Consider the following 14,898-nt stretch of genomic DNA (forward strand, 5'->3'; position numbering starts at 1 on the left):
TACTATTCACCTAGAATGAATGAGAAGCCTACTTTGTTTGTAACCCCCTTAAACCCAACACAGCTCAACCTATTGCAGTTCCCAAAAAGAAAAAAAAAATCACAAATTGATGTGATTATATTTGAATGTACATCATTGAAATAAAAATTAATAAATAGATTAAACAAACAAGCAAACAAAAAAATCAATAGAAGTAAAGTCCGGTGCCTTTTATAAAAGTACCCAGTTCTGCTCCCACTTTACATCCAGAGCTATTGCTGATGTTTGACAGAGCAGTTAATTCAGTTTTGCTTGGCAGTCATAGTACACTGGTTTACTGTTTTCTCCCCGCTGAAGACTCAAATGATGCTGGAGAAGACAGGGTGAAAAACAAGTGCCACTCCTCCACCACAATTAGCATCCACACCATTTCCTGTGCTCCTTCATTTGCTTTATGATTGTTTGTGTCAAGTTGTGAAGTAGCTTTCCGTTTCATAATTACTTGTTATGTAAGATGTATTTTCAACTTGAAGAGATTTTATGAGTAATTATCTGATAATGAGTCAGTTTCATTTGTCTTCTCCTTGTTTTTCCTCTCTCTTTTCTCCTGGAGGTACCTCTCTCTTTAGCTAAGAAAATTATTTCAAATGAGGAATGTCTGATGAGATGAGACAGAAACCTTGTGGGCATGACTAATACTACTGAGTCCAATTAAGCTGATGTACTCAGTGAATCAAATCACCCTGGTATGGTCTAACTTTCACCTGCGAAGCAGAAAGGGGGAAAAAAAAAAACATACATTGAGAACCTGACATGAATTATTGCTGTTAATATATCTGTGTAGCTGCAGAGCTTTTTGTTTCTCCATCTCATTTGATGCTTGTCAAAATGTACATCATTCAAATTAGTGGAGACACAGAAAACCTGCCGGCTGAAAAAAAGTAAATCACGTGTTGCCATGGTCATAGGGAAGGCTGCTCATTTACAGAAAGCTGACTAAATTAATTATGAAAATTGGAAATCTTCTAAATGAGCTCAGCTATAATCAAGCCGACTGACACGACTGTCGTCAAACTACTGTGATTCCCTGTAAGCACTGTACCACACCCACTGAGACTGAATTTATGACTTAGTTAAGCTCCTTGAAGTCTGCAACAGCTCGCCGGTGAAATGATTGTTAGTCTAGCGGAAGTCATAAATCAAACTCAGTTTGTCATTATCTATTAATACCGTGCTGCTCTCGCTCTGAAGCTGTGGAAACAGTCAGAACGCAAACATTATTGCCTCCTCCCAGGACTGAAAAATTTCCTCTGAAAATCAGAGTTCCTCAAGTTTCACTGGCATGTGATTGATTCAGTATTCTCCGTGGTCTGCGGTGTGCACTGACAGCTCTGGAGGTGGAGCTGTGCCTTAATTGAGCTGAATGCTCAGAGCTTAAATGCTGCAGGCACAAACCCACACAATTAGGAAGGACTAATGACGTGAGGCATTGCCCATTATTTCTCCAAATAAGCCATAGGGGATTCCTTACTTATTATAATTAGTTCTTTGTTAGAGATTAGGAAGAGAAGATATCATATTTAGCAGGAACTAAGTATCTTAAAACAAAGTGCATGTATGAAGGTTATTGAATGATTATAAATGTGCCTTTCTTTTCAGAGTCATGATGAGATGCATGGTGGTGACGCCAATCAACTTGGTAAGTCTGATTTTCCTTTTTTTTTAAACAACAGTCAAAATACAGCAGCATGACAAATGGACAAGGCACTAGGCTGTTGATGTGGGGTGTCAACGCTTATCGAAGAAGAAAGAATAGGATTACAATCTATTTTATATTCATTTATTTCTCTGAAGGGAGTCTGACTGAAGTGTACTCAGATCGCAGCAGGGTAACCAGGGGAACAGATGCATTAGCTGCAGCGTCCCTTCATCCATGGAGGTCATCTGCTGCAAGGTGACATGTAGGCTGCTACACCCCAAGTAACCTGTTATGAACATGGATGCACAAATTTACATCTTCTTAGAATCACGGTTGTTTTGGAGCATGGAAAGGAGAATAAGTAAACCAGGCTGCTGGAGGAGTAATCTCTTGATGTATCTGCAGGTCAGTCAGGACTGCTCCATTATAAGCTCAGTATGAAGAAGTACATCAATTCTTTACTTTTCTTTACCAAAGTGGTTCTAAAATTTGGATTTAAACAGAGTCTCAGAAGTAAGCTTGTGTAGCAGCTGTGTGAGAGGGCTTTTTTTTTCTTTAAAATGGCATATTGGGGTTGTGGATGAAGTTATAACAATTTCTAACGTATAGAATAAATATAATAGTCTCTTTGCTGAAATGAGCACAGATTGAGTGTAAATATAGGTCTATTGAGAGCAAAACTATTTCTGAAAATAGATTTTTTTACACCTCTGAGTAGTCAAAAATTAAATTTCCCTGGGTGATTAAAAAAAAAAAAAAAAAAAAACAAGTGAAAAGTTGCTCTAAAGTGAGTTGATTTAAACTTTTGGGATTGAGAGTTTAAGTTTGATATGTTAAATTTCACAGTTCTTTTAGTTTACTTTAAATATTTCACATCATAATAAATGATATGATGGTTTCCACTGAGATCAACTAAATTACATGAAAACATTTTAGCATAAAATGATGCTAAATGTCTCAGAAACTGTGTGTAGCAAATGTGTCACACTGGACTCTTTTAGATTAGATTAGGTCTTTTACATTAAATTAGTTTGTTCAGTAGAGAGTACTTGCTTTTCCATCCATCAATCCATCCATTTTCTGCTGCTTATCCAAAGTCAGGTCTTGCTGGCAGCTGCCTAAGCAGGGAAGCCCAGCGACATTCACCAGCTCATCAGAGGGATCCCCAGTCCAGCCAAGAGACGTAATCCTTCTGGGTCATCCCCAGGGTCTTCTCCTCCCGGAGGGAAGTGCCCACAACACCTCACCAGAAGGCATCCTAACCAGATGCCCAACCCACCTTTTTCTGGCTTCTCTAGATGTGGAAGAGCAGCCGCTTTACTTTGAGCTCCTCTCGGATGACCGAGCTTCTCGCCATATCGCTTAGGGAGACCCGCCAACCGGCGGAGGAAACTAATTCCACTCCCCGCTCAAAAGTTGTGATGTATAAAAACAGTCGTGACGATCTACTTATGAAGACTGACCCAGTGCGCACGGACATTTTTAGATGATGCAGGTGGTGAAGTGGTGACTGAAGATAGACTGTGTAAAACTCCTTTCACACATTTAATTTCACTTTACAACATACAGCAATTATAGACCCATGTTATCTTAAACCAGCCATGTTGTCTGTACCGCAGCTTGTAGTGAGCTATAATTATTCCATAATATTAATAATGTTTCAATATGAAAGTAATCCACAGAAGGAATCCACTATGATTCTGTTCACGCTCATGTGCACTCTGTCGTGGAGTGTGTCATGGTCCCCCCTGAAGTGTCGATGGCGGTCGCCGGTCATCATGTGCTTCAGGTGCCGAAAAAGTCTTCAAGATCATCAAGCTGTCTGGATGCTTCATAAAATGATAACACTTAGAAGGTGCTGATTGGCATTTGTCTCCCTCCTGAAGCCTGTAGGATAAAACGTGTTTAACATACCTTGGATATTTCTCTGTTACCTGGGTTGAGTTATCCCAGTGTTGATCAGTTCCAGTCCTCAGGCCCTCCTTTCCTGCCTGTTTTAGACATGATCGTCCTCCAAAGCACCTGAGTCAGATTGTTGAACTTCCTAATCAAGTTCTTTGCAGCCTTAATGAGCTTTTTATTTCATTCAGGTGTGTTAAAGCAGGGTTGCCTATACAACATGCAGGGCAGGGGACCGGTATTGAGAAACGCTGACTTATCCAGACATTCAGGATCTGGATGAGCAGCACAACAAAGCTGGTTATCATCTTTGGAAAATGCTGGGTTGAATTACAATCTTGACAAGTGTGTGTGTGTGTGTTCACATAAAAGGGGTGGCATATACAGCGTCTGACCATTCGTAGACATGGAGAAATCCTGCAGAGCAGCATACTTCATCATAGGGGAAGCAGAAAGTTATTTTTTTCTGAAATATGAAGAATTTAAACACATCATCCAGGCTAAAGGCGACACTGTTGTTGCAGCAGAAGCCAGAAAGGAATTGATGGCAGAAAGTTCTGATTCTTTTATTGCATAAATATTTTTACATTATATTAAATTAATTCTCCAGAGAATATAAATAGACATCACTCTGATCACTCAATCTCATTTTTATTACAACACAGACGTTTCAGACAGACGCTGCCTCACCGCCCTTTCTTTTCTTTATACTTTTCTTTCTAAGGCTCGACGCGTTTTTGGCGTTTTGAGTATTATTATCCTCGCTGTGGACCATAAAAGTAGTCGTGCATTCTATACATCCATGGATCTGCAGTCAAGCCATGTGTGACTCTTAGCTATTTTTAACCTCATTATTTCAGATAAAACCCTTGTGGATCTAAACAGACTTGCAAACAAGTCAAGAACAAGCTCAAAAGCGGTGCAGTCGCAATGAGAGGCCACACACACAACATGTTGCACCGTGGCCAGCAAATGAAATGTTTGTCTTGCCTCCGCCTCACCCACCAGCAGTCAATTCCTGTGTAGGGGAAAAAAAACGTTTTCTATTTTTTTTTTTTCTTCTTTGTTGCCATGATTCACTCTTTGATTAGCAGGCTTATCCATGTGCAGCAATATTCATATCCTGCTTTGCACTGACCATTTCTAGCAAGATTTCTGTGTGTTCATGAGGAATCTGAGGTCGATTCATGTGTGCACATTTCCAAGTAGTCTTTGATCTGTAAAGGAAAATTCCCTGCAGGTGTGCATGTGCAAGGTTTTATCAATCTGATTGTGCTTTGGTACATGCCATTTCTGCTCATGTGTGTACTTACAGTATTAGCATGGGTCCTGCACACTGATATATAAATGAGACACCAGGTCAGCCGGCCTCGCTGTCTGCTCTCAGCTTTGTCTTCTACCCTCAACATACTACTACAGATGAAGATAGAGCATAATGAGGCATGCGGTACAGCTGCACCAATCTGCCTCACCTACCACTGCTCCCTGGACAACAGTTTCCTCCCTCCTCCCCGCAGCTGAGCCAGAGCCACACCCTCCACCACACAGACATTTATTTCTAAAGCTGATCAAAAAAAGAAATCTAATTTTTTTATTTTGCTGTTCTGAAATCATGAAGAGGACATTTATTCATTCAGTATCCTAACCGCTTAGTCTGATGAAGGGTTGCGGGATGAAGAGGACATCAAGTTTATTTATACAAGTAACAAGTAACCACAACACACAACTGCAGAGGTAAAAAAGAAAGATCAGAACTTGAACAAAGCGTCACAAGTGCCACTAGATCTACAGACTCTACATACTTTAATAGATTAAAGTGGTGCTATTATGGTATTTCGAGTTTTCTGAGCTTTCTACAGTGTTACAGTGTTGAATCCTCATCAGACATGTGAACGGCACTGTTTCTTACCACCTAAACGCATGTTTGAGTTTGAACTTGAGTTCCAGCACTCTCCGCATTCGGTTTCCATGGCAACAAAAAAAACGCTTCGTTTTAGAGAGTTTTTTCTACGTGGAAATCCTTGTGACGTCCCGGGGGAGAAGGTTCGGTGATTGGTTACCTTCTACTGGTTAACAAGGACATGTACAAATACATCAGGCGGGTGGAAAACGTGGGATAAAGTTATTTCCAACGATGGCTGGTGAGTTTACCAAAGAGAGACATCCTGCTGCATTCGTTGCTGTGGGTTGCTGTTTTCCACTTCGTTTTCAGGGTCTGATTCAGGTTCCAACATGTAGGGCTGTATGCTATGTGTTGACATTGTATTTTGTTTTTTTATTGAGTTCATATGAGCCTAATCCTTGTGTTTATGAGATGTTACAATGACGGCGAAAGCAGTTGCAGTGCGCGCTCCCGATGTAGTGCTGTGGCGGGAGGCGGGGCTTAATGCGGAAGAGTCTCAGTCCACTCATTCTGCCCACAGGCTGATCTGACAGCCTACGGAGAGGGTCGGTCTGAAGTAAATAAAGCGTTTTGTGACAATAACTCATCAATCCCAGCCCTTCTGGTCTCAGAAATAAAAATAAATTAGCCAGAAATGCACATAATAGTTCCACTTTAAAGTATGCAATGTCTTTTTCTCTTTCCACTTCATATCAGCACTTCATCGCTGTAAAATGTCTGAAGAATGTGTGAGGTCAGCCAAATTCTCACTCACATTTTTTCTGCACCAGTTTGTGTGAAGCTGAGTGCATGGACTTAACACCAGCTCCACAACACCCCCACAAACGACTCCAAGTTATAATTAAGTTCTGATTTTTGGACCAACCCTGGATTTTTCTGTCAAGATAATAACAGAGTAGATGACAATAAATTGTAAATTCATAAAATAATTACATGAAATGAAACCTGGTAAAGTATCTCAGTACAAAGTATGACTCCTTGAAGAAGTCAGCATATATACTCTAACAGGACAGAGATCGTCATAATTGAGACTCAGGAGTGTTGAGTGCTGCATGTCAGCGTGTGATGTAAATATATTCATAGCGGTGTGTGTGTGTGTGTGTGTGTGTGTGTGTGTGTGTGTGTGTGTGTGTGTGTGTGTGTGTGTGTGTGTGTGTGTGTGTGTGTGTGTGTGTGTGTGTGTGTGTGTGTGTGTGTGTGTGTGTGTGTGGTTTATTAGTCAACCATGTACATGAAAAATAAAAACAGCAACAAACCTGGATGAAAACCAGGTTAACTCTGTTTTCTTTACATTCTTCTGAAAGCAACTTTCCACTGAAGCAAAAAACCCATATTGCGAGTTGTTGCTTTATAAAACTAGTAGTAAAATAGTAGTAAATAATATGCATTGCTCTTTATTTTACACCTAGTTTAAATACCTTGGATAACATTTAGTTTCTGTGTCCATGTTTATACTAATTAACTATATTTTGACATGACTTCAAGGCTGAGCTAGGCTTTTTACCTATGTTAATTAGCATAAAGGATTAATTAAGTATATTTTATCAAAATCCTTCGAACATATAATGTTTTACAGCTACAGCAGTAAAGATTCATGTGCATCCATTAGATCTGACCCAGTTTCTTTATTACTCAGAAATCATCCAATGCACCCCTTAAAAAAAACAATCTTCCCACAGGAAACCTTATTTGTCAGCATATTATACTTTAAAATGGTGAAACTATTACCTTCTTATTCCAGTAACTTTCATCTTGCAGCAAATATTTTGATACCCATAATTACATATTATTTCACCAGCAGTCTTCATCAATCTTCATCAGAGGAACAATGGCTTTTAAACAAATGCAATTTTCACTGAGTATTCTTCACTTCGGAGAGAACTGGAAAAACTGAAACACATTATCTCTTTGTTATTTCATGAATAGTTAAGGTTAAATTGAGAAATGCTGTGTGATGTGAAGTTAATAATGGCAGACGCCACATAATGAAATTTGTAAAACTGGCCAGGATTAAACCAGTTTTCTTTTGTCTGGAAAAATTTTAATATTAAACATTTTTGGCAGCAGTTGGAAATTCCATAAGTAGAGCAAATAAAAAGATCTCATGCATGCCATTTATGCTTCATCTGAGAGTCATTTTCAGGAACCTACATTGGAGTTTACAGTCTGTTTTCTGGACCTGTGCCTGTTCACTCAACTAGGTCACAGCAGATGCGAAAGCACACAAAGGCAAGTTCATTCTACTCTCATTTGGCACCTTAGTATGATAGAAAATACACAGTTATCTGAAACATGGAGCTGCAGTGACTGCTACTGCCACAGTAGTTACAAGACAGAGGAAAAGCCTGCATGCAGAGAATGAAGTTTGTGGCAAACAATTTGAAAGATGGATAAAGGATTTTAGAAAAAAGGAATTTAGAAATACAAACAAACCTAACATGCACATTTTTGGATTATTGGAAGAAGAAGAGGAGACTTCACGCCTACACCCCAGCTTACGCCCAGCCAGGAACCTTTTTGGTGTAAAGTGACAGTGCTAACCTCCATGCAACCCCTGCAGATGTATTTACTGCAAAGCATTAAATACAGATGCACAGAAAAGTTTGATCACGTCCGGTCAAAATGTGTTTCATGGTGAAAACTTTTCCAAAAGGCCAAAAAGGAAAGATGACACATGACACATTTTTTTTTATGTTTTAAAACATATTTCACAAATTGTTTTATTTATTCTTTTAATTCAACTCTTTTTACATCCACTGCTGTTTTTAGCTCTGATATCATTTGGTTAGACCATGTGGGAAAACTTTGTCATGCACATTCTTGGTCCTGAAACTGCATGGGACCACCTCAGGGACTGAGATATTGCTGTTCACAACTCTGGTGTCTAGCCTGACAGGGCACACCGTTTTCCTTTATATTACATGCACTTACAAAATAAATAACTGTTGTCCTCTGTCACGTTACAAAAGTGAAAACAAAACACTGTGGCTGTTAAATCACAGAGAACATGGAAGAGATAAAAAAAAAAAAAAAGACACAGGAAAAGAACGAGCATTAGATTGGATTTTACTGCTGGAGATTTTACTGCCCAGAGAGAAGACAAGATGACAGACAAATGCGGAGTTTAAGCTTTGTTGTTGCTATCAGTGAGTAAAAACTGATTGGCTGCCTTGTTCTACAATGCTTTTGCTTTGCTCTGCTCTGTCAGTAAACTTCCTGATGTTTGGGTTTATAATCATGAAAAGAACTGTTATCATTTCGTCCTCTGCTCTGCGTATCAAAGGAAATGAAACTGTGCTTGACTCTCAAATGAATGCTGTTCAAGCCTATTGATATTCCAGACATTTGCTTTATAGCTCGGTCTTACATAAGAACATTGCAACAGCACAGCAGTGTGTTGGTGTCCGTATCTTAATTATCTGACATTGGTTATTAAGTTATAACCTTACTAGCATCTCAGCCAAATTACTGCCAAACTCTTTAGAGGGGCTTTAAATCTGTTTCATTTTTCTTTCTTTTATACACTCTGGAGGTATTAAAAATGCAGCTAACAAACTGATCTTGCCTAAAATGTGGAAAAGACAGTTCCATACTCAGCTTTTTGGAGTTTCGTTCTGCTTATCTGCATATTTTACAGTTAAAACTGCAGAAATGTGTCCCAAATTTGGCATCCTGTTGTATCTTCCAGACAAAACACATGGGGATTTCTCTAGCCCATATCCAGCTGCACACATTGCTCTTAAAAATCATGCATGCTTTATGTTTGCAACACAGATAGTTAAAACCTTGGAGAGCATATCCTACCTAAACTGCCCGAGGAAAAGAAATTGTGCTAAAACGTACTTAATCTCCCAAAGAGGGGTTCTAAAACATGCTTCGGTACCTGCTTTCTATCAGTGCCCAGGGCTTTATTAAATATATCATGACTTCCCACTGAAGCTTTAACAAACTGAATCAGAGAATCATTTGAATCACATTTTGTGTGGGATTTAATTTTACCCTCAGTATCATAAATGGTGTGTGAGCTGAGAGGAGCACACTATTGTTCATGACATTTAGTTTGTAGATTTTTAAAAGTTACACTAGTCTTACACAATTAGTATTCCTTTTCAGGCTGATTTCAGTGTGTGCAATTCCTAACACAGTTTGTCAATGTTATGCATTTAAGTGAACTAATAGCATTTGACTTTGGTGGCCTTGGCACCAACCTTAGTGCCGTAGACTGACACTGTTTTCTGTCTGGCCCGGCTCTGGACTCTAAGAACTTTGATGCTTTCTAGTGAACCAGAACGTGTCGTAACCAGTTCAACCAGACCCAAAGTAGAAAGGACTTGGAAAAAACTTGGAAATTTGTTCATGAGACTTGATAGCTGAGACATCAGGCTCGATTCTGACTTAGTTTCCAAAACTAAAAAAAAATACAGAGGCAAATTTTACCATGCACATTTTGTAAGATGTTACGATGTCAACATAACTTCACATTAAACTGGCCAAACAAAATTTTAATTAGTTGACAGGCAACATGAAAATGCAAAACATTTATGTTTCTAAAGGAAGTTTATCTTAACTTTGATGGGTTGTGTGTAGCCAAGCTACAGTCTTCATTTTGGGAAAAGCAAAGAGCGGGAAGCAGTGAACTGTTGGCTTCTTTTTCAGGTGTTTCTGCTCTGGTGGCTGAATTCTGTGCCCATTACCTGGTTTGCAGGCCTGAGTTTATACTACTGTTTTTTGTTTGTTTGTTTGTTTGCTTTTGAAAAAAAGAACCTCTCTAAAAGGCTCAGTTTAGATCCAATCTCTAATGGACTAGGATTTACTTTCTGATGGCATCACGTCCACAAACATGTACATCACATCTCATGAGAATGTTTAGAAATGCAAGGTCGCTCATGTTGATGGGAGGTAACATGTCACTTGCCCAAGTTACGGTGACTTAAACACTTAAGGCAGTTTGGCTGTGTTGTGCTGCTGCATGTATATACACACACAATGCAGAACACAGATTTGGTATATTTGGTACACAACAAGTACATCACAGGCCTTGAGCTCCTACATTGACAAAAATCCATCTCCTTTCAAGGGTCAGGTGTTTGATCTGTAATGGCAAACAGCACAGCAGTCATTCATTCTTTATTTAAAGAGTGCCAGACAGGCCACAGGAAAGACATTATGTAAATATGTGTCATGATAATGTCAATACATTAAAGAATAAATGCCAGGATTACAAGCGAAGGCGTTTCTGTTTTTTGCAAGACAGAATAACTAGACTTTGGTTCTAACTTTAGGTTTTGGAGCTCTGTGAACATTTTACATACAGCAAAAGTTATATAATATACTGGAGGCAAAAGGAGCAAAAGAACAATATTCATTCATTCATTTATTCATTCATTCATTCATTCATTCATTCATTCATTATCCTAACCACTTAGTCCAATGAAGGGTAGCTGTCTTTGGGCGAAGGGCGAAGTGCACCCGGGACAGCTCGCCAGTCTATAGCAGGGCAAAAAAATAATATAACCTCTTAAAATGTATATTAACTTTGTACTTCAGCAGTGAAGAGATGCCAGCATTTAGATTAGATTATCACATCAACAATAATAAACATTTCAAGAGCAGTGATACTGTGATACAAGTGCAGGTGTATTATATTTATGTATTCACTCTGAGCCTGCTTCTGTAGAATTGCGCTGTGTGCATCCTGTCTGAAAGAAAGCACATTGTTCAAAGGATGTTGCATGAAATCATTTTGGGTATTTATTTTCCCTAATTTCTTCCTACTTTTCCTTTGGAGTGCCTGGCTGCTCAGCTGTGACAAATCTCTGCTGTGTTTGCTTTTCTTCATTCATAACCCTGAACACGGTCGGTGACTTTATTTTCCAAAGTCACGTAGCATCGCCCAAACCTCCTGAGAACTGTTGGAATTGCTGGCAGCATATATTGGCATAAGGGCTCTGAAACAGTGCATCCTTCCTAAAATGTCTGCTCTTTAAAGATGGGTGGAAAAAGTAATTTTTTTTCAAGTGATGTTTCATTTTGTTTCAAGTCATCTGGTTGTGTTATGGTTAATGAATGGGCTTCATAAGCAAGACCTGGAATCTTAAGAATTAATTGCCTGAGCTTCCTGAATTATTGATACTAAGTGAGGTTTAAGGGTTGAGGTCAGTGCTCATTAGTCTTCAGCAGAGCTGTCCATGGAGTCATGAACTCAGCACAACCTCTGATGTGTGTGATTTTTGCAGGTCGAAGGTCTGCTTGTTGTCTTTCACTCTTTATTTATTGTGTATGCTATAGTATTACTATGTGTTAATTATAATCATATCATTGCACGGTTTCCACTCTGATAAAGCTCTTTTCTTGCATGCTCTCGTTCTGATATAAGATCATCTCTTCCTCTTGTGATTTTATCTTTGCAATGGCAATGCATTTCCCTATCTGTCTTTGCTGACATTTTCCTCTTTTGACCTCATTTCTGTCTGCTCGCTGCAGTTTTCCCTCTGTTTTCTTACGGTATAGATATTTGGGATATTTGGGCCGTTGACCTTTTCTGCACTAAGCTGAAAGTTAAATACAACATACTCTCTATTGATCGTCTTCAAGGCAATTAAAAGTATGTATTAACTGGAGAAGAGGGATGATAGAAAATCATTTCACTTACTGTATGATCCATAAGCCTGCAGCAAACTAGATGATTGCCTGTACTGAAGGTAAATCATTTTTATTTCTAAATCAAGCCTCTCAACAGCCTGATAAGTTGGCCATACTGATTCTGTGCTTTCAGACTGCATATCAAAGGCGTGTCTGTCGACTGACTGTTAAATCTCACTTCTCTTATGTCTTCTGGTCAAGTTTGTTTAAAGGCAGGGGACACACAGTTCACCCCAGTGCTCTCTGCCTCTCCTTTGCACTTGTTTGCATATAAAGAAGAAAGAGATTGGGGGAAGATTTTAGGAGCAGCATCATTTGGGGCCATCTTGTCGATGAGAGTCCAATCATATGAGTCGCTGGACTGAAGCAGGTTTTACACCACCACAATCAGCTGCTGGATTGGGAATAGGGCTCTTCACTATGGAAATGAGCTATTGACATCCTCTATCATCTCTGCCTATGTGCTTGCGGTGAAGATCTCTGGATCGGTCATGAATTTTATTGTTCCCACAACAGCATAGTGGCCCCAGTCGCAGATTTCCATTCCAGGAGCTTTCAGCAGGCTTTTGTGATGGAAATTGCTTTCTGTCCTTATACTCCTCATTTTTCTTTCATAATCTTGAACTGGGTTTCAAATGATTTAAACATCTTCGCTATTTGCTGGCTGGGCGTGCCACATGTGCTTATAGAGTTGTGGGGATAGAGATGGGCTGAAATAAAAGCGTTCCTGTGACAGGTCCAATGACTACACACACCTGCTCTGTGACACTGATGGAGGCGACAGAGCTGCAGGAGTGCCTAGCGGTCAGTACGCTCTCAACTCTTCTACTACTTGGCAACATCTGCAAGCTGCTCCAAGGAAGTGTCACTATTGATTTGTGTTGGTGAGATGACAACAGTGTGCAGCCAGCGGCGAGGCCACTCCAGAAACCTCTACAAACACCATCCTAGAAGTACAAGTACATTTTACTTTAATAGCCTTGGATCTCTTATCAGCATATATATGTCCATATGGTGAATTGGTGAATGAATACTCAAAGCTTTAAGCTGTGTTTACCATGGGTCACAAGGTGATGGCTTTTGAAGTGGCTCCATGCATTGAGAAAAGCATTAGATAAGAGGACAGAAAGGAGGCTGAATTCTCCCATTTCTCATTTCATCCAATAAATTTCAAGGCTGATACAGGGTTTTGCTTTCTTTTTTTTTTCATGTGGAGTGGCCCCTGAGGAATGCTAAACAAGTGGGGATAAGTGAACACTAGACTCATGCTTTCTATTTCCATCGACCTGGCAAAATAAAATCATTTGCACTGTGGGGACTGGAGGATCCTTCAATCGCTTTTATTCAAAGCAGATTATTTTACGCAGACTGAGGAATCCATGGATAATTTCATTTAGCTGCGAAGAAAAGGTGTTTTGTGGCTTGTTTTATTCATGGTGCTGCTTCACATCTTTTCTTAAAAATCAAAGATTATTTAATTGTATGTTTTTGTCCTCTGTGGATGCTGAATGGCAACTAGTGCTTCCATTTGGAGCACTTTTTTTTTCCTCTTGAAAAAGGTGCATCAAAGTTGGAAATTGTTGCTTTAATGCTCAGAGGTTCCCAAACAAATGCAACAGTTCTAAGCAATGAATGGATGGAAATGTCAGTACTTCTGTACATTGCATTCATCCAAATATTATATGAATCGCAGTTTGCACTGAAAATCTATAATTATTGTGCAGCAACAAAGCATTTATATGAAGCTTCTGGCATAACTGCTCTCAGCAGTTGCAGTGACTTGTGCATATTCATTGTCATCTGTTATAAAAGCCTGACGATAATCAAAGGATTAAAGAAAAAACAGTTGACAAAAGAATCCAGTATGTGTTATAAGAAGATAAAGGATAGCCACAGTAACCTGCAGTGATCAGAAGGTAAAGCCTTTCTCAGATTTAGCATTAAAGTTTTTTTTCACTCAAATTGAAGTTGTCCCATTTTGGAAAAAGAGGTGATGAGCAGACAACAACATTATGAATGAGTTCTGATGGAGCACTCAACTCGCATCACTGATCACATGAAGAATTCGCTCTTTCTGGTTTTTGAAAAGGTAAACATGACAAATACTCAGCAACATAAAACAGCATATCCAGCTGAAAAATTTCCCAAATACCTTTTCACTTCTCTCCCATAAGCTATTTGGTCAGCAATTTTGTTTGCTTCCTGCTCTGCTAAGTTTTGATTTGAGTTTGCATCAATGTTGGTTGTTACAGGCTGTCATGCACGACATGGATGGCAGCCTGAAACATTTATGGTCCACATTCTGTATGAGAAACAGAGAAGACAGTACTGCTCCTGAAAACTGACTTCATGATTAGACAACATAAAAAGCTTTCACAAAAAAGCACGAACTGCTCCAAATGTCAGACGATCATTTGACCATGAATCAGAAAGGAGGAGTGAGGGTTTTAAGGTCCTTTTGATAGAAGTACACCAGCAGCTTTGCATGATCCTGTCAGAGCACAAACCATAAGGACCCAACACCATCAGGAGCTTTGTCTCTGAAGCATTCTGGGAACAGTCAGGAATTTAAATATCACCCATTTGTCATATCGCACAAAAGCAGAAAAAAAAAAAAAACATTTCCTCTTGAGTATCAATTAGCCACCACTCAGGGCATCCAACCACTTACCTTTATTCTAAGAACCATATCAGCCTCCCAAGCATGATCACCAAATTCACATCACCATTAAAGATCACCGTTAAAGCTTCACAATGTTTTTAATTCTTTTTTAAA

At 39.2% G+C, this 14,898-nt stretch overlaps 1 protein-coding gene across 1 annotated transcript in view; it reads left to right on the forward strand.

The window, feature by feature from the left end:
• The window catches only part of b3glcta (beta 3-glucosyltransferase a), a 69,169-nt gene that overhangs the window by 22,976 nt on the left and 31,295 nt on the right, over window positions 1-14,898 (forward strand). Inside the window, exon 3 of the mRNA XM_079246139.1 lies at window positions 1,639-1,678. Within this exon, the coding sequence (XP_079102265.1) occupies window positions 1,639-1,678 (40 nt within the window). The remainder of the gene's footprint in view (window positions 1-1,638; window positions 1,679-14,898) is intronic.

This window comes from Telmatherina bonti (genome assembly GCF_933228915.1).
Source record: "Telmatherina bonti genome assembly, chromosome: 9".
NCBI classification, from domain to species: domain Eukaryota; kingdom Metazoa; phylum Chordata; class Actinopteri; order Atheriniformes; family Telmatherinidae; genus Telmatherina; species Telmatherina bonti.